This window comes from Typha latifolia, chromosome 11 (genome assembly GCF_019914945.1).
Source record: "Typha latifolia isolate L0001 chromosome 11, TyphaL0001v2, whole genome shotgun sequence".
Lineage (NCBI taxonomy): Eukaryota > Viridiplantae > Streptophyta > Magnoliopsida > Poales > Typhaceae > Typha > Typha latifolia.
The window spans coordinates 9597015-9614706 of NC_133096.1; the positions used below are offsets into that span (position 1 = coordinate 9597015).

General features: G+C 36.2%; 1 protein-coding gene and 1 pseudogene across 2 annotated transcripts; both read right to left on the reverse strand.

The window, feature by feature from the left end:
• Nucleotides 1–1151: 1151 nt before the first annotated feature.
• LOC140797424 (probable LRR receptor-like serine/threonine-protein kinase At1g53440) lies at nt 1152–8701 on the reverse strand. Of its 2 annotated transcripts, XM_073150842.1 has the most exons (24): nt 8386–8701; nt 7327–7498; nt 7179–7250; nt 7009–7077; nt 6866–6937; nt 6711–6782; nt 6516–6587; nt 6243–6311; nt 6091–6162; nt 5938–6006; nt 5758–5829; nt 5594–5668; nt 5424–5489; nt 5270–5326; nt 5122–5160; nt 4970–5019; nt 4465–4835; nt 4052–4244; nt 3840–3977; nt 3275–3393; nt 2965–3175; nt 2636–2873; nt 2101–2251; nt 1152–1719 (listed from the first exon to the last, which is right to left on the reverse strand). In XM_073150842.1, exons 1-24 carry the CDS (start codon nt 8525–8527, stop codon nt 1327–1329), a joined length of 3054 nt encoding a protein of 1017 aa, XP_073006943.1. In that variant the 5' UTR covers nt 8528–8701; the 3' UTR covers nt 1152–1326. The 2 variants fall into 2 exon arrangements, with proteins under 2 accessions (XP_073006943.1, XP_073006944.1); XM_073150843.1 differs by lacking the exon at nt 8386–8701 and having other exon boundaries at nt 6866–6927; nt 7327–7396.
• A 2284-nt stretch (nt 8702–10985) lies between these two features.
• Nucleotides 10986–17053, reverse strand: LOC140797184 (probable LRR receptor-like serine/threonine-protein kinase At1g53440; annotated as a pseudogene).
• Nucleotides 17054–17692: the final 639 nt, after the last annotated feature.

The following is a 17692-nucleotide window of genomic DNA, read 5'->3' on the forward strand; positions in this document are numbered from 1 at the left end:
CAATATTAGTTAGTCAAAATAACGTCGGTGTTAAATAAGAATTATAGAAAAAAGAGTCTGTGTTATAAAATCCTCAAAAATAAAGTGAGAATTATAAGATATGATTTATTTATTTTTAAAATAGTTTACCCAGTTTTTTAATTTATATATGCGACTAGCTATATTATCTAATCTATGATTAATGCACAAACTCATTTTCTATACAAAATAAGTAAATAGACAAAACAATAAGAATGCTTCTTATAAATGAACCATATTTTTTTTTTCTTTTTTTCAAATGAATCAGAAAATTTAAAGGATTAAATTATAGCCGTCACCGTTAGTGATTTCATCTTCAGCAATTAGTGAGCCAATCAGTGACGACATGGAGGATATCTTTCTACATGGCTTATCCAAGAATAACATGCCGGTATCCAGGAATTAATGACCAAAGCTTGCGCGTACCCGGACGAAACGTGTCTCGCCTTGATTAGGGCCTGTGAGATATCGTAGAATATACATGCAAATCAAGTACGTCAATTCGTAAATAAAAGGGTCTTTTAAGGGGTGTGAATCCAAAGATTCCATTCATATATCAACTTGTTTGTTTGAATTCTGAACAATTTCGACTTAACAATCACCAAGAATCCAAGGGAGGCACAAATTTTTTACATTAAATTAACTTAGCTTTCCAAGTGGATTAGGGAAGAAGGCAAGACGATTCAGAGACGGGTCAACAGAGGGAGCTTCCATTCTCCCAGCAAATTGGAAAAGTTTCGGCTTTGCTGTTCTAATCATTAAGTTGGAGATGGCGATGCTTCGAAGCTTCTTTGCATGGGGATTTATTGTCAAATATTTGGTTTCTTTTTTCACCATCATCTTTATCGGCGAACGTGGTCTTATAATGTAATTCTTATTCCCTTGTTCTAGAACTAGGACTTTCTGGCTCTCCATCTCTAGTTTGTTCTCTAGTTTTAAAAAGTACTGGTGTGAATGTTTACAAACTATAGTCTTGGAGTGTGCTTGATGTGAGTCTCTTGTCCATGATGATAGATTTTGTTAGCTTGTTCTGTTTTTTTAACACGCGGTAACAGCATTGCATTCTTCAACCTTTTTGTGCGAAAGAAATTATACATTATATATTAATCTGTGGACAGTGACAGAAAAGGAAGTGAGTGGAAAGTTTTTGATGCTCCAAATTCGAATAGTTTTACACTTTTACTACAATAACATTGACACAAGAAGTTCTCCACCTTATTCTGGGACTTGAAACAAGAGGAGCACAAACTGGGCCAACAAATTAAGAAGGAAAAGGAAGAAGAGAACATTACACTGCCTCTTGTATATTTACATGTTCATATTTGAATTAGATCTGTCAACTTGTTGAAACAAATAAGCAGCACTCACGTCTTTACTACTTCCAGAATAACCTGATGAATCTGCCCATGGGCCATCAGTGGAAACACTGTGAGTTTCACTCTCGTGGTACATATTCTCAAAGGACTTGAATCTCAAACCATCGTTTTTGGAGGCTGTGTGCTTTACCGACGGGATTTCGACGGGCATCTTTCCGTCGAGCATACTAACAACTGATGACATCATGGGGCGAAGAGTTGGAGATGGATTGGTGCATACGAGTGCAAGGCTTAGCATCTGCAAAGCTTCTTCCTTTGAGAAGTTTGAACCGAGAGTAGGATCAACAAGTTCGAGCAGGTTCCCTTGCTCTTGTAAAACATAGGCCTGCAGTCCATATTGAGGAAATGTTACTTTCAGTAACAAAGGAAAGTTCAAATGTAATTGAGATGGATCGCATAAAAAAGAGCTTGAGGACCAAATGTTGAAGCATATCAGTTTTCATAAGGAGGAAGCTAAAGAATGATATCTAATTCGAAAACTAGCGTGATCTATTTTGCAAAAATCAATGTTAACTGTGAAATGGCTAGAGCAAAGACTTGGTAAACAAATCATAGAAATAAATACAAGTAATTTTTATCTCCAAATTCGATAGTCTCATTATGTCTACCGAATGTCGCATGGGATTAGTTCAAATATAGAATATCGCTATTTATCTTCACAAGTTTTCTGATAAAATTTCATATTACATAAAGTGATAATACTTACCCAATCAAGGAGATATACACAGTCTTCCTTAGGCCTGTAATTAGTGTTGCTCATTCCACTGACAATCTCCAAAGTGACTACTCCAAAACTGTAAACATCTGCTTTGTATGTCAAGTAACCTCTCATTGCATATTCAGGAGCCATATATCCTCTGCATGACCAACAATAATCAGGAGGAACTCTTAAAGCATGAACAATGCATTACACCTAATACAAGTTGACAACGGAAGATACATTTAATTGATCCCCAACTTGTCTTGTATCACTTAAAGAAACTAGCTTGTTAGGTGTTGGTCTTTTAAAAATCCTGAATTCTCTTACAAAGGTGTTGAAGAGCACATACCATTTTCACTAGAACGATAATAGATATTTTATTCTTTGATTCAGATTATTAAACTATTAAGCATCTAAATGATGAAATTGTCAACCAATTGTATAACCTGCTTCGCCATCTTTCAACTGTCACAGCAGTTTCAGCTTTTAAGCCTTGGAAAGGAAAACAAAAAAGAGTTAGTTAAGATGCATATCAACTCACATAGTTCCAGCTATCCGAGTGCTGATATGAGTGTTCTCTTCTTCATCAAGCTTAGCCAAACCAAAATCAGAGATTTTTGCATTCAGTTCTTTATCAAGCAAAATATTTGTTGCTTTGATATCACGGTGGACAATCTTCAACCTTGATTCCTCATGTAGATATGCCAAGCCCCTAGCAATCCCTAGGCATATCTTACGCCTTGTTTCCCAGTCCAACTTCAGCCGATATTCTTCAGGACCTGTTGACAAAAGTCATGTTATCTTGCTTACATAATTGGTCAGTATATCTAGAAATGGAGATTTATGGAATACTACTACGTAAGGACTAACCAAATAGAGCACGTGCTAGGCTGTTGTTCTCCATGTATTCATATATTAGTAGCAATTGATTTCCTTCAATGCAACAACCAAAAAGCTTCACAAGATTTGGGTGCTGCAAAGCAGATATCATGCCTATCTCATTGACAAATTCACGATTCCCTTGTCTGGACTTTGAGGAGAGCTGCTTTACAGCAATTACAGAACCATCTGAAAGCACTCCCTGAGATTATCCAAGTTGAACAATAGAATTAGATCTCCATCAAGGATAACTTGAATTCTGGAAGAAATAAGCAACTATTTTGCTACTACATATATATACCCTGTATACTGGACCAAACCCGCCTTCGCCTATCTTATTTGTAGGATCAAAGTTCTTGGTAGCTGTCTTAATCTGTCTTAAGCTGAAGTAACCAGCCTGCAACTCAAGGCCTCTGAGTTCTGCATCATAAAGTGTGAGGTAAATTATGAATAACCTTTTAGGGGATATAAAATGCTTTGTAAATGTACCTATATTTGGTTCAGTATGCAATTTAGCTGCACAATGATTATAATGCAATATTTTCATTTTCTTAAGAAGAATATCAACATGTTGAGCATCAGTGTTATCTGGTGTGTGATTCCTAGGATGCTCATATTTAATAAAATTAATAAAAATTTGGAGAACAGGTGCTGGCATGCTGCTTCTATAAGCTACTGGAAAGCAAAAATAGATTGGGATTTGCTTCTTAATAAATTATGATCTTTTACAACTTCATTTTGCTGATAACACGAAACAGCAAGCACCTACTAGATCTTTCACAAAGATTAGCTTCCAAAGAAAATAGCTATCAATTTCCTAGAACACTATCACATGAGCAAACCAAAACTGAATTTTGTTATCTCACCATTGTCGGTAGTGTCTTTCCTTCTGAGGTAAAAGAGGAGTAGGACCAGGACCGTCACAAGTATGACAGTACATCCAGAAGCAATGCCCACAATTGCTCCAACAGATAGCTTTTTGCCATCGATTTCAGGTGTGAAGTCTACAATCAAGAAATTATCATATACTATTCCATTTCAAAGAAAAGGAAGACCTCTAGATTACCAAAGAACTTACTTGGTGTGACTGAAATGGCCGATATAAGAGGTCCATAGACACTTCTATGTGGTATCGAGTTTGTACCTTTCCCAGTCCATTGGAAATGAATTTCCAATGTTCCATCAACCGATGCATTGAAGGACTTTATGATTGCCTTACCAGTCCCATTAGCTTCTTTAGCAATATTAAAATTCTGTAGAACCTTTTGTCCCTGCAGATACAACAGATAAAACAATAACTATAATACTGAACAAACTTGCAGAGTCATACAGTTGAATCCTTAATGTTATGGTTACAATAATGATACTTGAACATATATAACAGGACCTAGAAAGGAAAGGTAAGAAAGTAATACTCAAGGAATTTACTCCCTCAGACTAAGAAACAGAGATTTGCTAACCAAAATAAAGGCTTGCAGAAATCAGATTCACCTGGATCGATACATCGAATAAGCGTGTTCCAACACTTGCATATGTATCATCATCTGTGAACATTATCTCAGCAAAATGGAGATTCACCGTGTAGACCCCTTTCTGCAAGCAGAAACCATAGTACTTGAGGGACAGAGGACTTAATCGGGCAGTCGTGTACAACTTCGGATTATCCATATTGAGAACCGATGCATTCGTGGTAATGTACGGCTCCTTCTCATTACCAATAAAGTCTCCGGTACTGCTGTAACCCCACTTCATGCTATCAGAAAGTTGAAACCTTGATGCACCCAGTGGTGATGTATCCACTTCATATACCTCATCTCCAATAATCACCTTGCTTCCTCCACAGTTTATGAAGAATTTGTAGTCTACAAAAATGTCAAATACATATCTAGTAATTAGTATGCCATATATATAAGTGTACCAGTGTTTTTACACAAATCCTCATGATAATCTTAGCTCAACTAAGATAAGAAATGCTTTAGGAATCCTCTATACTCACTTTTTGCCTTTTGCCCACAGAGGGAATTCCTCATTAAGCATCCCGATATCCTATAATGGCCAAATAAATGCAGGGATTATTGAAGCACATGTAAGTTGCATCAATAAAGGTAAGAAGCAAAATAAGAAATCACCAGAGCATGAGAAGCTTACGAATTCTTATCGGCAGTTGAATAGCTTGAAAACAGATTCCTGCAAAAAGTAAAAAATTATAAGAGCTCTTAGAGAATTAATAAAATGGCAAACTGACAATAATACCCACTAATTACGAGTCAAGGACACAAAAATTGTGAATACTTACACATTTCCTAGCTGACAGCTCGATGGTGATCCTGTAAAAGAGTTGAAAGAAAGATCCCTGCAATTTCATATATCACAAAAGTATGGAACTGCATCTTGTAGAACAGCTTCTCTCCGAATAAAAAGAATAGATTGGAATAAAAACTACGACATACAAGTACTTTCCACTGCGTAAGATCCAATTTGGTATTGTCCCCTTTAGCTTGTTATTAGTGAAGTACCTAGGTGACAATCAGATGGAAAACTTAAAGATGAGCACATCCCTCAGAGGCAGTAACTGAAATCACCGCATCAAGTTTATGAATATGACTTGTAGTGTGCTTACATGAAATCAATTGAATTTGCCAGTCCATCGTAGCTGCTTGGGATTGGACCTGTGAGGTTGTTAAAGCTCAAGTCTCTGCCATAAAAATACAGTGCATTAATAATAAGAGAGTATAGTTCCACCGAATAATCTTCTTTTATAATAATCTTCCTTTGTTAGCTTACAAGACTTTTAATTTAGTCATGTCTCCGAGAAAATCAGGTAGTTCACCAGATATTGATACGTTCCTCAACACCCTGCACAAGATAACACCATGAATATGAATTTATTGATCAAGAATAAAATGCAAACAGCTTGCTATTAGCTTTAAATTTGAAAGCATACAACAAATATTCCACACTTACAGTTCTTTCATTTTTTTCATTTTCTGCAGTGGAGGGAATTTTCCATCTCCTTTCAGGTCAGTTATCCTCCTACAGTACCAAAAAGGAACTTACAAATGAAAACACTCAAAATCAAGTGAATTAATGTAGTATAAGCATCTCAATGGCTCTTACAAGTCAGTTAAGGAGCTCAATGTAGAGAAGACGGCAGGGAAAGGCCCTTCCATCGATGTTCCTTGCATATCTCTGCAATCAAATAGTTCAAAATTTTAACACAGCCAAGACTGGAGTTAGTAGTCAACGCAAGAAATCTAGTGATACTCAGCCGCTGGAGCTTGGTCCAATTTCCGAAGAAGCTAGGGATTTTGCCGGTGATTGGATTCCCATCAATTCGACTGCAAACAAGCGCTAAAATATTTCAGCATCCACAAATAAAACATTCAAGCTGATAAAATAAGCTAATGGTATACTGAGCTTTAGCTGATAAAGATCTGCGCATTTAATTCTATATTATATCCAGAATGAAACAATTCTATATAATTGCATGTACAAGCACACAGGCAATTATAGCCATTATAGGATTCATGCATTGCACTCACAAGTCTGTAAGGTTTTTTAGCTTCCCAAGTGAGTCCGGCAACTCCCCACTCAAATTGTTAGCAGACAGAAACCTACCGTGGCAAAGATATTAGTAATTTAGCTTGGAAAAAGAAAAGAAAAGAAAAGAAGATATATAACCAATAATTCATTCATTTGCGAAATTAAAGGGAATTATTAGAGAAGAAAAGACTCACAAGCGATTTAAATTTAAAAGGTTGCCGAGGGAAGCAGGAATTGGGCCCTGCAGCTGGTTGCCCTCCAACGAGCTGGTCCATGAAGACTAAATTAATTCCAAGAGAGAGGAGAAACGGGCAAAACTGGAAATCAAGATAGAGGATTCAGGTAGTACATGTTTTGGAGGGCAGTGATGCTCCCAATCTCCTCCGGGATACTCCCTGATATCCGATTTCCCTGCAGTGACCTGAAAAATTACATCCCTTAGCCACACAAACTTATTAGTTTGTAGATTCAGGTTGAAGGATTAATACTGACAAATGTGTGAGGGGAAGAGAAGCCCATTTGGTGGGGATGGATCCATTGAGATAATTGCGAGAAAAATCTCTGTTACAAAATCAAAAGTGAAAAAGGAAGAAGAGAGAATTAGTGTGCTAATCACATTGGATTATGTCATGCCCTATATTAGTGTGTATTTTAGAACTCACATCGAGCTTAAGAATGTAAGATTTGCTAACTCATCAGGAAGGATTCCTGTCAGGTTCTGCCCTTTGAGCCATCTGTAATTAGAAGTTGTTGATTACAACAAAACAAACGTCCATTAAAAATTAAAAACATAATAATAATGAGACTCACATGCTAATTACATGGCAAACATTGGATGTAGTGTTGCAATGGCAGGTGAGGTTGTTGGTGATGTCGCGATTGAGGCCTTGAGGGTCAAACCACCCGCCGGCACCATCACAGGGGTTTACCGAGAAGTTCCAATTCTTACCAAGCTCGGATCCGATGACCTTCAGGGCGTTAACTGTAATGCATCATATAGCATATTTAGAGAAAATTACAAATAACATCCTAAAGTTTAATTATACTATAAATAAAATCCTCTCTTTTTATTATTTATTAATAGAGACTCCGATTTGCGAAAAATTACCGAGCAAACACCCTACTGTTTAAGTTTAATTTAACAAACACTTGATGTAATAAAAAGAATATAGAATATTTCATTGGTAGGTTTATGTGCTATACATTCTATATAATTGGTAGGTAAAGTATTACAACATTATCATTATTCTTTGTCAACTTATGCGTTTGAAACAGCTAATAGAAATCTTCTTATCAATCATGTTTCCTTCTTAAGTCTAACAAAGGATGTGCGCCAATAGATTGTTGAAACGGCACATGGCATTGACCTATTACGTAATCAAGTTAATTGCTGATGGTATTATGAATGCAAGTGAGAGAAGCTTAGACAAATGAGTAATCTTTCAGAGATGCTTCAGGATAAGGATTGAAATATTAAAGGAGGACTCGGACAAACCTAATATTCTTACCATGAAGAAAGAATAATTTGATTGGTTGTTTGCACTGGGTCCCACTACACAGCTATTAAACAAATATAATACAAATTCCCATCTCTGTAGCTTCTTCTTCTTCTCTTGATTAAACTTCAAATTAAGCATAAGAAGAACCCTTAAAAAGAAAGCAGCAAGGGAAAGGAAAAGTTCCCCTCACCAAGATTATACTTTTGAAAAAGCTAAATAAACTCAAAGGTGATAAATATACAACACTTTTGTTTCTCTTTAGATCAATACTGGAGGAATATGGAAAGATCCAACAAAAACTATAAATTTCTCTAAAACTAGTGAGCAAAAAGAGATAACTTTATCCCCCAAAAGGTAGTGGAAGGTGTACCTTCATCTTGGGGCAACTTCTGAGCTCCACATCTCAAGTCCAGGGAGCCACTTAGACCCAATAGCAAGAGAAAGAAGAGAGTAATGAGACGCTGAGGAGCCTGGACATGGCTTATTCCTTCCACCCAAGTGAAAGCTCTCATCTCCTCCTACTTCCTTTGCCTCTCTGCTCTCTAGTTTGGTATATTAATTAGATCGATCGAAAGATGGCATCAGCTGCATTATTTATATAAAGATGAGAGAGAGAGAGAGAGAGGGAGAGAAGTGTCTACTTCCCACAGTATTTTTTATTCACTGTTCTCCTTAATAGTCCAAGTTCTATGGTCCCCTAGCTCCAGCACTTTGTGGTGATAGAAGGGCATTAGATTGTGAGTGATCCTCCCCAATGCTCCTCTTCTTGTCCCTACTTCGATCTATATAAAGTTTAACATCAAATAGTACGTATAAAATTCAGTCATCTTTGCCTCTTGGTCAAAGTTTATAAATATCAACACATCAACGTAGGTCCAAAAATAGTCCCTTGGTAGTGAATTTTTTTCTAAACTATTTTATTTTTTAACTTAAATGATACAAAGCATTCTATTTTATTAAAAAATAATCCTCGGAAATTACTCAAAATAATATCGACCCACCCAAATAAACCATCACTACAACCGAAAACATTAACGGGTTTGGAAACTAATAATGATTAGACTTCCTAACTAACTTTTCTTGGACAATAAAGCCGGGTATTTCTTGTACGTCCGTTTATATATCATCTGACAATTTTAATTAAGTATAAAAGAAAACACGTACGAATTAAAAGTAGTAGAATTTGACCCAAAAAGATATACAATTAAATTGGTGTGTGTATAATAAATAGGCCGGTGTGAAATCAATCTTTGCCCACCTAACGATGTTTGAATAGCATGTACAGCTTTGACCGATCCAAGTTAGCAAGATTGGATTCTATTCTCTGGTGGAGGTTTGTGCTTGACCTGGCATTACTTACTTATGATTTATAGGGAAATTAGTATAAAAGACTCTGTCGGTAATGCCATCCTTTTTATGATATTTATCCTTATTTTTTGCTATAAAGATAAGATCGACATAATGTCAATTCTTTAGAAAATAGAACGATGTCCAGCTTAGCAACCATAAATTAGCAACTTGATAGGTGATAAAAAAAAAACCACCAAGATCTTGATTGATTGAGATTAGATGAGGTTCCATGTTATTGTATTGATGTTTATCATTCAACTCTTATATTTTATTTTTAATTTCTCTACAATATTTTGAGTTAACTTGAACCAAACTATAACAGCACACATAATTTAATATCATTAAAGATAAAGTTTTATCTAAGTATCATTATTTAGATACTTTTAGTGGCATTAGAGAATGACAAGAAAATTAGTTTGAGTTAAATGTACTAAAAATAATAATTAACTCTTCTTTCAAATCTTTGGTCTCCTTTACTTTTTAAGACAAAAAAAATTAATTATAAAATAAGAAATTTATTTTAGAAATAATTACTTTTTATGTTCATTTATAATATAAAATAAAGGTATAATAATTATTTTAATATAATAAAAGGCGAAGAAGAAAACAATAAATATTTTTATTTTTTAAATTACTATGAATGACTTTTGATTCGATACGAAATATAAATGAATAATAAATTAGTATACAGTATAAGATGCAATTTTAATAAATAATATTTATATTATAGAACGATGTTACTATAATATTAAAATATTATACAGAAGTAAAAATAATAATATTTAGAATTAAAAAAAAATTATGTATGGAGTTAAATGAGGAGTTAATTTGGTTGAAACGAAGGGCAAGCAGTATTCTTGGCAGCCCACTGACCCGAGTAAAAACGAGTTGACTATTTTCTCAGTCACGCAAAGGCATCGGCCAGCTGGGAAGAGGTACAGGGGTGATTTGACTACAAAGGGAATCCAGTAGAAATGTTTTTTTTTTAAATTTTAAGACTATTATTATTATTTAATTTTTAATTTTTAATTTTTGAGACAGAGAGAGAGAGAGAGATTCTTTTGTTTTTTTAGACCATCATTATTTGAGGGTGATTTGGTTTCTTTTCCTTTGTCTGCTAGACTGCTGGACTGCTGCAACTTAGTCAAATCTCTTAGCTGTCTTCTCTCCTTTTGTCAGAAAAAGTATATTAAAAGCTACATATATTGTACTCTCGTAGTATAATTTTTTTTTACTCCCTTCTACTTTAATTTGAGTGTACCTACTTTTGAGTAATATATAACTAATGATACAGCAGTTGCATTAATCCATTTGATTGATGGCATATTACGCCACACTAATCATCAAGGCCACCAAACAAACTATTTGACATCGTTTTGGTATCTCTTTTGGATAAAAGAAAAGGTCAGATCGGATGCTGCATTAACTACTGCTGATGGAGACTTGAGTACAGTTGACTGCTATACAACTAGTCAAGTTCAATTATTGATTAAGCCATGGATTTTGGGGGCTTCTCTCGTCCTTTTAGCTCGAATGAAAGTCAACGAGGAGGATGGGGCATGGGGAATTAAAGAATACTACTTACATGTTCACACAATAATTTGTTACATTTTCCCACTGCTCAGTCTCACTCTGGAGACGATAACATATAAAAAGTATATAAGATAACATGTTTGCACGCCAATCAAACGAGAAGTAGGAATCAGAGCCGAGAAGAAATGTTTGTAAATTAATGGTGGATTGAGAGGTCTCATTACTGTGGGCAGGAAGAGCATCAAAATGTGGTACGCCAAGATGAGTGATCACCTCCTCCCTGCTAAGCTCTTCGTTTTTTCAACACTTAAAAGCACATGGATTTGATTACATTATATCACTGATCTCATCCACCCAATAAAGAATACCTTCTTCTTCTTCTTCTTCTTCTTCTTCTTCTTCTTCTTCTATCTGTACATATTGTTATTGTTTACATTAGCTCTGCCAACTTGTTGAGAGGAATAAGCTGATGAATCTGCCGCTGGACCATCAGTTGATGAAATGCTGTCATAGTACATTTCCTCAAAGGACTTGAACCCCAAACCATCATTTCTGGAGCCTGGCTGGACGTCGATGGCCAGCTTTCCGTCGAGCATACTAACAACCGACGACATGATGGGGCGGTGAGCTGGAGATGGATTAGTGCATAAGAGTGATAGCCTCAGCATCCGCAAGGCTTCTTCCTTTATGAAATTTGATCCGAGATTAGGATCAACGAGCTCCAGCAGGTTCCCTTGCTCTTGTAAAGCGTATGCCTGCAGTCCATTACTTCCATTGTAACACAGGAAAAGTTCAAATGTAATCGAGAAGGATCACATAAAATACTAACCCGATCGAGGAGATATACGCAGTCCTCCTTAGACCTATAACTCGTGTTGCTCATTCCACTGACAATCTCCAAAGTTACCACTCCAAAACTGTAAACGTCTGCTTTATATGTCAAGTAGCCTCTCGTTGCGTATTCAGGAGCCATATATCCTCTGCATGATAAGCAGTCATCAAGAAGAACTCTTCAAACAAAAAAAAAAAAAGAAGAGTTGGTTAAGATGTATATGATGATCAACTCACATAGTTCCAGCTATCCGAGTGCTGATATGAGTGCTCTCATCTTCATCAAGCTTAGCCAAACCAAAATCAGAGATTTTTGCATTCAGTTCTCTTGTCAAGCAAAATGTTTGTCGCTTTGATGTCACGGTGGACAATCCTAAGCGTTGACTCCTCGTGTAGATATGCCAAGCCCCTGGCGATCCCTAGGCATATCTTACGCCTCGTTTCCCAATCCAACTTCAGGCAATATTCTCCAGGACCTGTTGACAAATTTGGTGATCATTACATCTAGAAATGGAGATTTATATATGGAATACTACTAACAATTAATGTAAGGACTGACCAAATAGAGCACGAGCTAGGCTGTTGTTCTCCATGTATTCATATATTAGTAGCAATTGATTTCCTTCAGTGCTACAGCCAAAAAGCTTCACAAGATTTGGGTGCTGCAAAGCAGATATCACGCCTATCTCATTGACGAATTCGCGATTCCCTTGTCTCGACTTCGAAGATAGCTGCTTTACAGCAATTACAGAACCATCTGAAAGCACTCCCTGAGATTATATGCAAGTTGAACCATAAAATGAGATCTCCATCAAGGATATATAACTTGAATTTGGTAGTACATATGTTTACCTTGTATACTGGACCGAAACCGCCTTCGCCTATCTTATTTGCAGGATCAAAGTTCACGGTAGCTGTCTTAATCTGTCTTAAGCTGAAGTAACCAGCCTGCAACTCAAGGCCTCTGAGTTCTGCATCATACGGTGATGTGAAGCAAATTATGAATAGTTTTTTTAGGTGATATAAAATGCAACTCAATTCTTAATATCTCACCATTGTTTGTAGTGTCTTCCCTTCTGAGATAAAAGAGGAGCAGGAGCAGGACCATCACAAGTATGACAGCACACCCAGAAGCAATGCCCACAATTGCTCCAACAGATATCTTTTTGCCGTCATTGGTTTCAGGTGTGAAGTCTATGCTCAAGAAATAATCATATACTATTCCATTTCAAAGAAAAATGGAAGGCCCTCTAGATTACCAAAGAAGTTACTTGGTGTGACTGAAATGGCCGATATAAGAGGTCCATATACACTTCTATGTGGTATTGAATTTGTACCTTTCCCAGTCCATTGGAAATGAATTTCCAGAGTCCCATCAACTGTTGCATTGAAGGACTTTATGATTGCCTTACCAGTCCCATTAGCTTCTTTAGCAATATTAAAATTCGTTAGAACCTTTTGTCCCTGATAAAAGTATAAAACCATAATTATAACACCAAATAAACTTGCAGATTCATACAGTTTGATACTTGAACATATATAAGAAAACTAAATGCTCACCTGGATTGAGACATCGAATAAGCGCGTTCCAACACTTGCATATGTTTCATCATCTGTGAACATTATCTCAGCGAAGTGGAGATTCACCATATAGGTCCCCTTCTGCAAGCAGAAACCATAGTACTTGAGGGAGAGAGGGCTCAATCGAGCAGTCGTGTACAACTTTGGGTTCTCCATATTGAGAACTGATGCACTCGTCGCAATGTACTGCTCCTTCTCATTACCAACAAAGTCTCCTGTGCTGCTGTAAGCCCATTTCATGCTACCAGAAAGTTGAAACCTTGATGCACCCAGTGGTGCTGTATCCTCTTCATATTCCTCATCTCCAATAACCACCTTGCTTCCCCCACAGTTTATGAAGAATTTGTAGTCTACGAAAATGTAGAATAACAGAGTGTTTTTTTACGCAAATCCTCATGATAATTCTAGCTCAACTAAGAGAATAAATGCTTTAGGAACTCATCTTCTATACCCACTTTTCGCATTTTCCCCGCAGAGAAAATCCCTCCTTAGGCATCCTGATATCCTATAATACACAAAATAAAGATCACTGAAGCACATTTAAGTTGAATCAATAAGAAAAAGGCAGAGCATGATATGAGAAACTTACAAATTTCTATCTGCATTTGAATAGCTTGAAAACAGATTCCTGCGAAAAGGAAAAGTAAAAGAAGTAGAGCTCTTAGAGAATTAATGAGACTCAATAAGGATGCAAATTGTGAATACTTACACATTCCCTGGCTGACAGCTAGATGTGGATCCTGTAAAAGAGTTGTAAGAAAGATCCCTGCCATTTTATATTTCACAAAAAGTATGGCACTGCTTCTCTCAGAAGAAAAGGAATAGATTGGCATAAAAATTAAGACATACAAGTTCTTTCCGGTGCGTATAATCCAATTTGGTATTGTCCCGTTTAGCATGTTATTAGTGAAGTACCTAGTAGAAAATGAGTTGCAACAACTAAAAATTATCGCATCGAGTTTATGAAAGATGACATGCAGTAAGGTTATCTTACAGAAAAACAATTGAATTTGCCAATCCATCATAGCTGCTTGGGATTGGACCTGTGAGGTTGTTAAAGCTCAAGTCTCTGGCACATAAACACAGTGCATTAAGTAATAGGAGAACATACTTCCACCGGATATTTAATCTTCTTTTGTTAGCTTACAGGACTTTTAGTTTAGTCATGTCTCCAATAAAATCAGGTGGTTCACCAGATATTGATACGTTCCTCAACACCCTGCACATTACTACACCATGAATATGAATTCACTGATCAAAAGAAACGAATGAAAACACCCTCCACACTTACAGTTCTTTCATTGCTTTCATATTCTGCAGTGGAGGGAACTCCCCATCTCCCTTCAGGTCAGTTATCCTCCTACAAGACCAAATGATAACACTCAAAGTCGAGTAGAATCAATGTGGTATAAGCAACTCAATGGCTCTTACAAGTCGGTGACAGAGCTCAATGTGGAGAAGATGGCAGGCAAAGGCCCTTCCATGGATGTCCCTTGCATATCTATGCAATCAAAATAGTTCAGAATTTTAAATGGTACCCAACACAGCAAATCCAGTGATACTCACAGCCGCTGGAGCTTGCTCCAATTTCCTATGAAGCTAGGGATCTTGCCAGTGATCGGATTCCCATCAATTCGACTGCAAACAAGCGTCAAAAACTATGAAATGCAACTCTGAATGTACACAAGAATGCATGTCTCGTACTGCACTCACAAGTCTGTAAGGTTTTTTAGCTTCCCAAGTGAGTCCGGCAATTCCCCATTCAAATTGTTGGCAGAAAGAAGCCTACCATGGCAAAGATAGTAGCAATTTAACTCGAACAAAATTCAAGGAAAATTAGAGGGAAAAGAAGAAGAAGAAAAAGACTTACAAGCGTTCTAAATTGAAAAGGTCACCGAGGGAAGCAGGTATTGGACCTTGCAACTGGTTACCTTCCAACACTCTGGCCCACGGAGAATGAATAAATTCCAGGTGAGAGAAGAGAAGGGCAAAGTTGGAAATCAAGATACATACATCTCTTGGAGGGTGGTGATGCTCCCAATCTCCTTCGGGATCCGCCCTGATATCCGATTTCCCAGAAGTGACCTGCAAAGCGATTTTAATTACATCCTTAGCCACGCAGATTTATTAGTCTATTAAGATTGAAGGATTAATACCAACAAATGGATGAGAGGAAGAGAAGCCCATTTGGCGGGGATGGATCCATTAAGATAATTCCGTGAAAGATCTCTGTTACATAATTAAAATTGGAAAATAATAATAATTAGCGTGTTAATCACATTGGATTATGACCAAAATTAGTGCATGTTTAGAGACTCACATCGCGCTTAAGAAGGTAAGAGCTGCTAACTCATCGGGGAGGACACCTGTCAGGTTCTGCCCTTTGAGCCATCTGTAATTAGAAAATATCGATCAAATTAAATAAAGAAATACTAATAATAATAATAATAATGTGACTCACATGCCAATTACGTGGCAAACGTTGGAGGTAGAGTTTGCAATCGCAGGTGAGTTTGTTGGTGATGTCAGGATTGAGGGCTTGAGGGTCAAACCACCCCCCAGTACGATCACAGGGGTTCACCGAGAAGTTCCATTTCATTCCCAGCTTGGATCCAATGACCTCCAGGGCTCTAACTGTAATGCATCATATCATAACACCCAACGTTTATGTTTTGACTATTAGTATAAATAAAATCCTCTATGTTATGTTTATTATTTCTAATTAACGAGAAACCTCATGTTGTTTAAGTTTAGAGTTTATTACATATTGGTCTCAGCTATTGTTTTATATCATTTTCATACCGTCTGAAAAGAAAAGGTATATTTTACTAGACCTCCTTAGTCAATATTTTATTACATTTTATAAAAAATATTCATTATAAATTTAAGTAAAATATATCTTAGAATTTTTTACTAACTTTAGATATACTAGTTTTCTTTAATTTCTTTAAAAATTCTCTTTTAATAGAAGAGAGGGAGAGAAAATAACGATGTTTTTATCCATCTAATTAGTTAGTCAAATTTTTAATATTTTTTTCTAAAAAGACTTTAGAGGCGCTTAGTGATACAATTAGATAATTTAAGAAATGTATATATTAAAAAAATCTTAAGAGGATAAAAGTGATTAGAGGTGCTAATTGATGGGTCAAAATATAATTAACCCGTAAGTTCAATTTAACGAGTACTTAAGAGAGAGAGTAGAACAAAAAGTAGAATATTTTTCAAATAATATTTTTAATTTTCTTAAATGATTATTATCTCACTTCTGACGGTTGAGTTTAAATACAGTAGTTTTGGATCAGTTTAAGTATACATTATAGTAGGGCTAAACTATATCTATCAATCAAATGAGCGGCCTAGTATCTTGTACCAAAGAAAAGGCTCTATTTATAAATAAATAAATAAATAAATAACACAAAGTGTTATAAATAATTTTCTCTATATATAGACATAAGCATTTATCTAATGCACAACAAACATATTAATATTGATATGAATTGCAGTAATAAATCCATATTTTCACATGGGAAAGCTATGCTAATGGCCCAAAATTAGTGAAACAAAAAGAAAATTTTATCCTAACAAAGGAAGTGGAAGCTACCTTCTTCTTGGGGCAAGTCTTGAGCACCACATCTCAAGTCCAGGGAGCCACTTAGACCCAATAGCAAGATAAAGAAGAGAGCAATGAGACGCTGAGGACCCTGGACATGGCTTATTTCTTCTACACAAGTAGAAGCTCCCATCTCCTCTTCCTTGCTTCTCTGCTCTCTAAGATCAGAAGTATTATTTATATAGAAGGATATGTATATATATATATATATATGACTTAGGAAATTAAGAAAGACGGTGTCTAGTTTGCTAGTCTCGGACACGTTGTTGGATGTAACGGGTTAGAACTTAGAACCCACGTTATCGGATGCACGATAAGTCATCATAATTATTTATGACAAGCATACGTAAAAAAATCGTAGAATTTAAATAGTACAGTTCGAATTGTATGTGTTAATGTGTATAATAAATACGTTAGTATCTAGTAGTTTGTTTCATTTATCCAATCCACAGGAAATATACTTGGTACCAGGTGACGACAATATTGATTTGGGTCCATTGCATGACAAGTTGACCACCACCACACCCCCTCCCCCTTCCACGTATGACTAAAACTACATAATGAGCTGTGGTTATTATCAAATAATTGGTACAGATTGGAAAATAGTTTGTGCATTAGATATTATTTAGTGCCATCATGGCTTGAATACCATGTGAATAAGATACATATTTGCACATTAATCGAACGAGAAGTAAGAATCAGAGCCAAGAAGAAACTTTGAAGTCCATTGTGTTACCCAAACGGTGGACTGAGAGGTCTCATTACTGTGGGC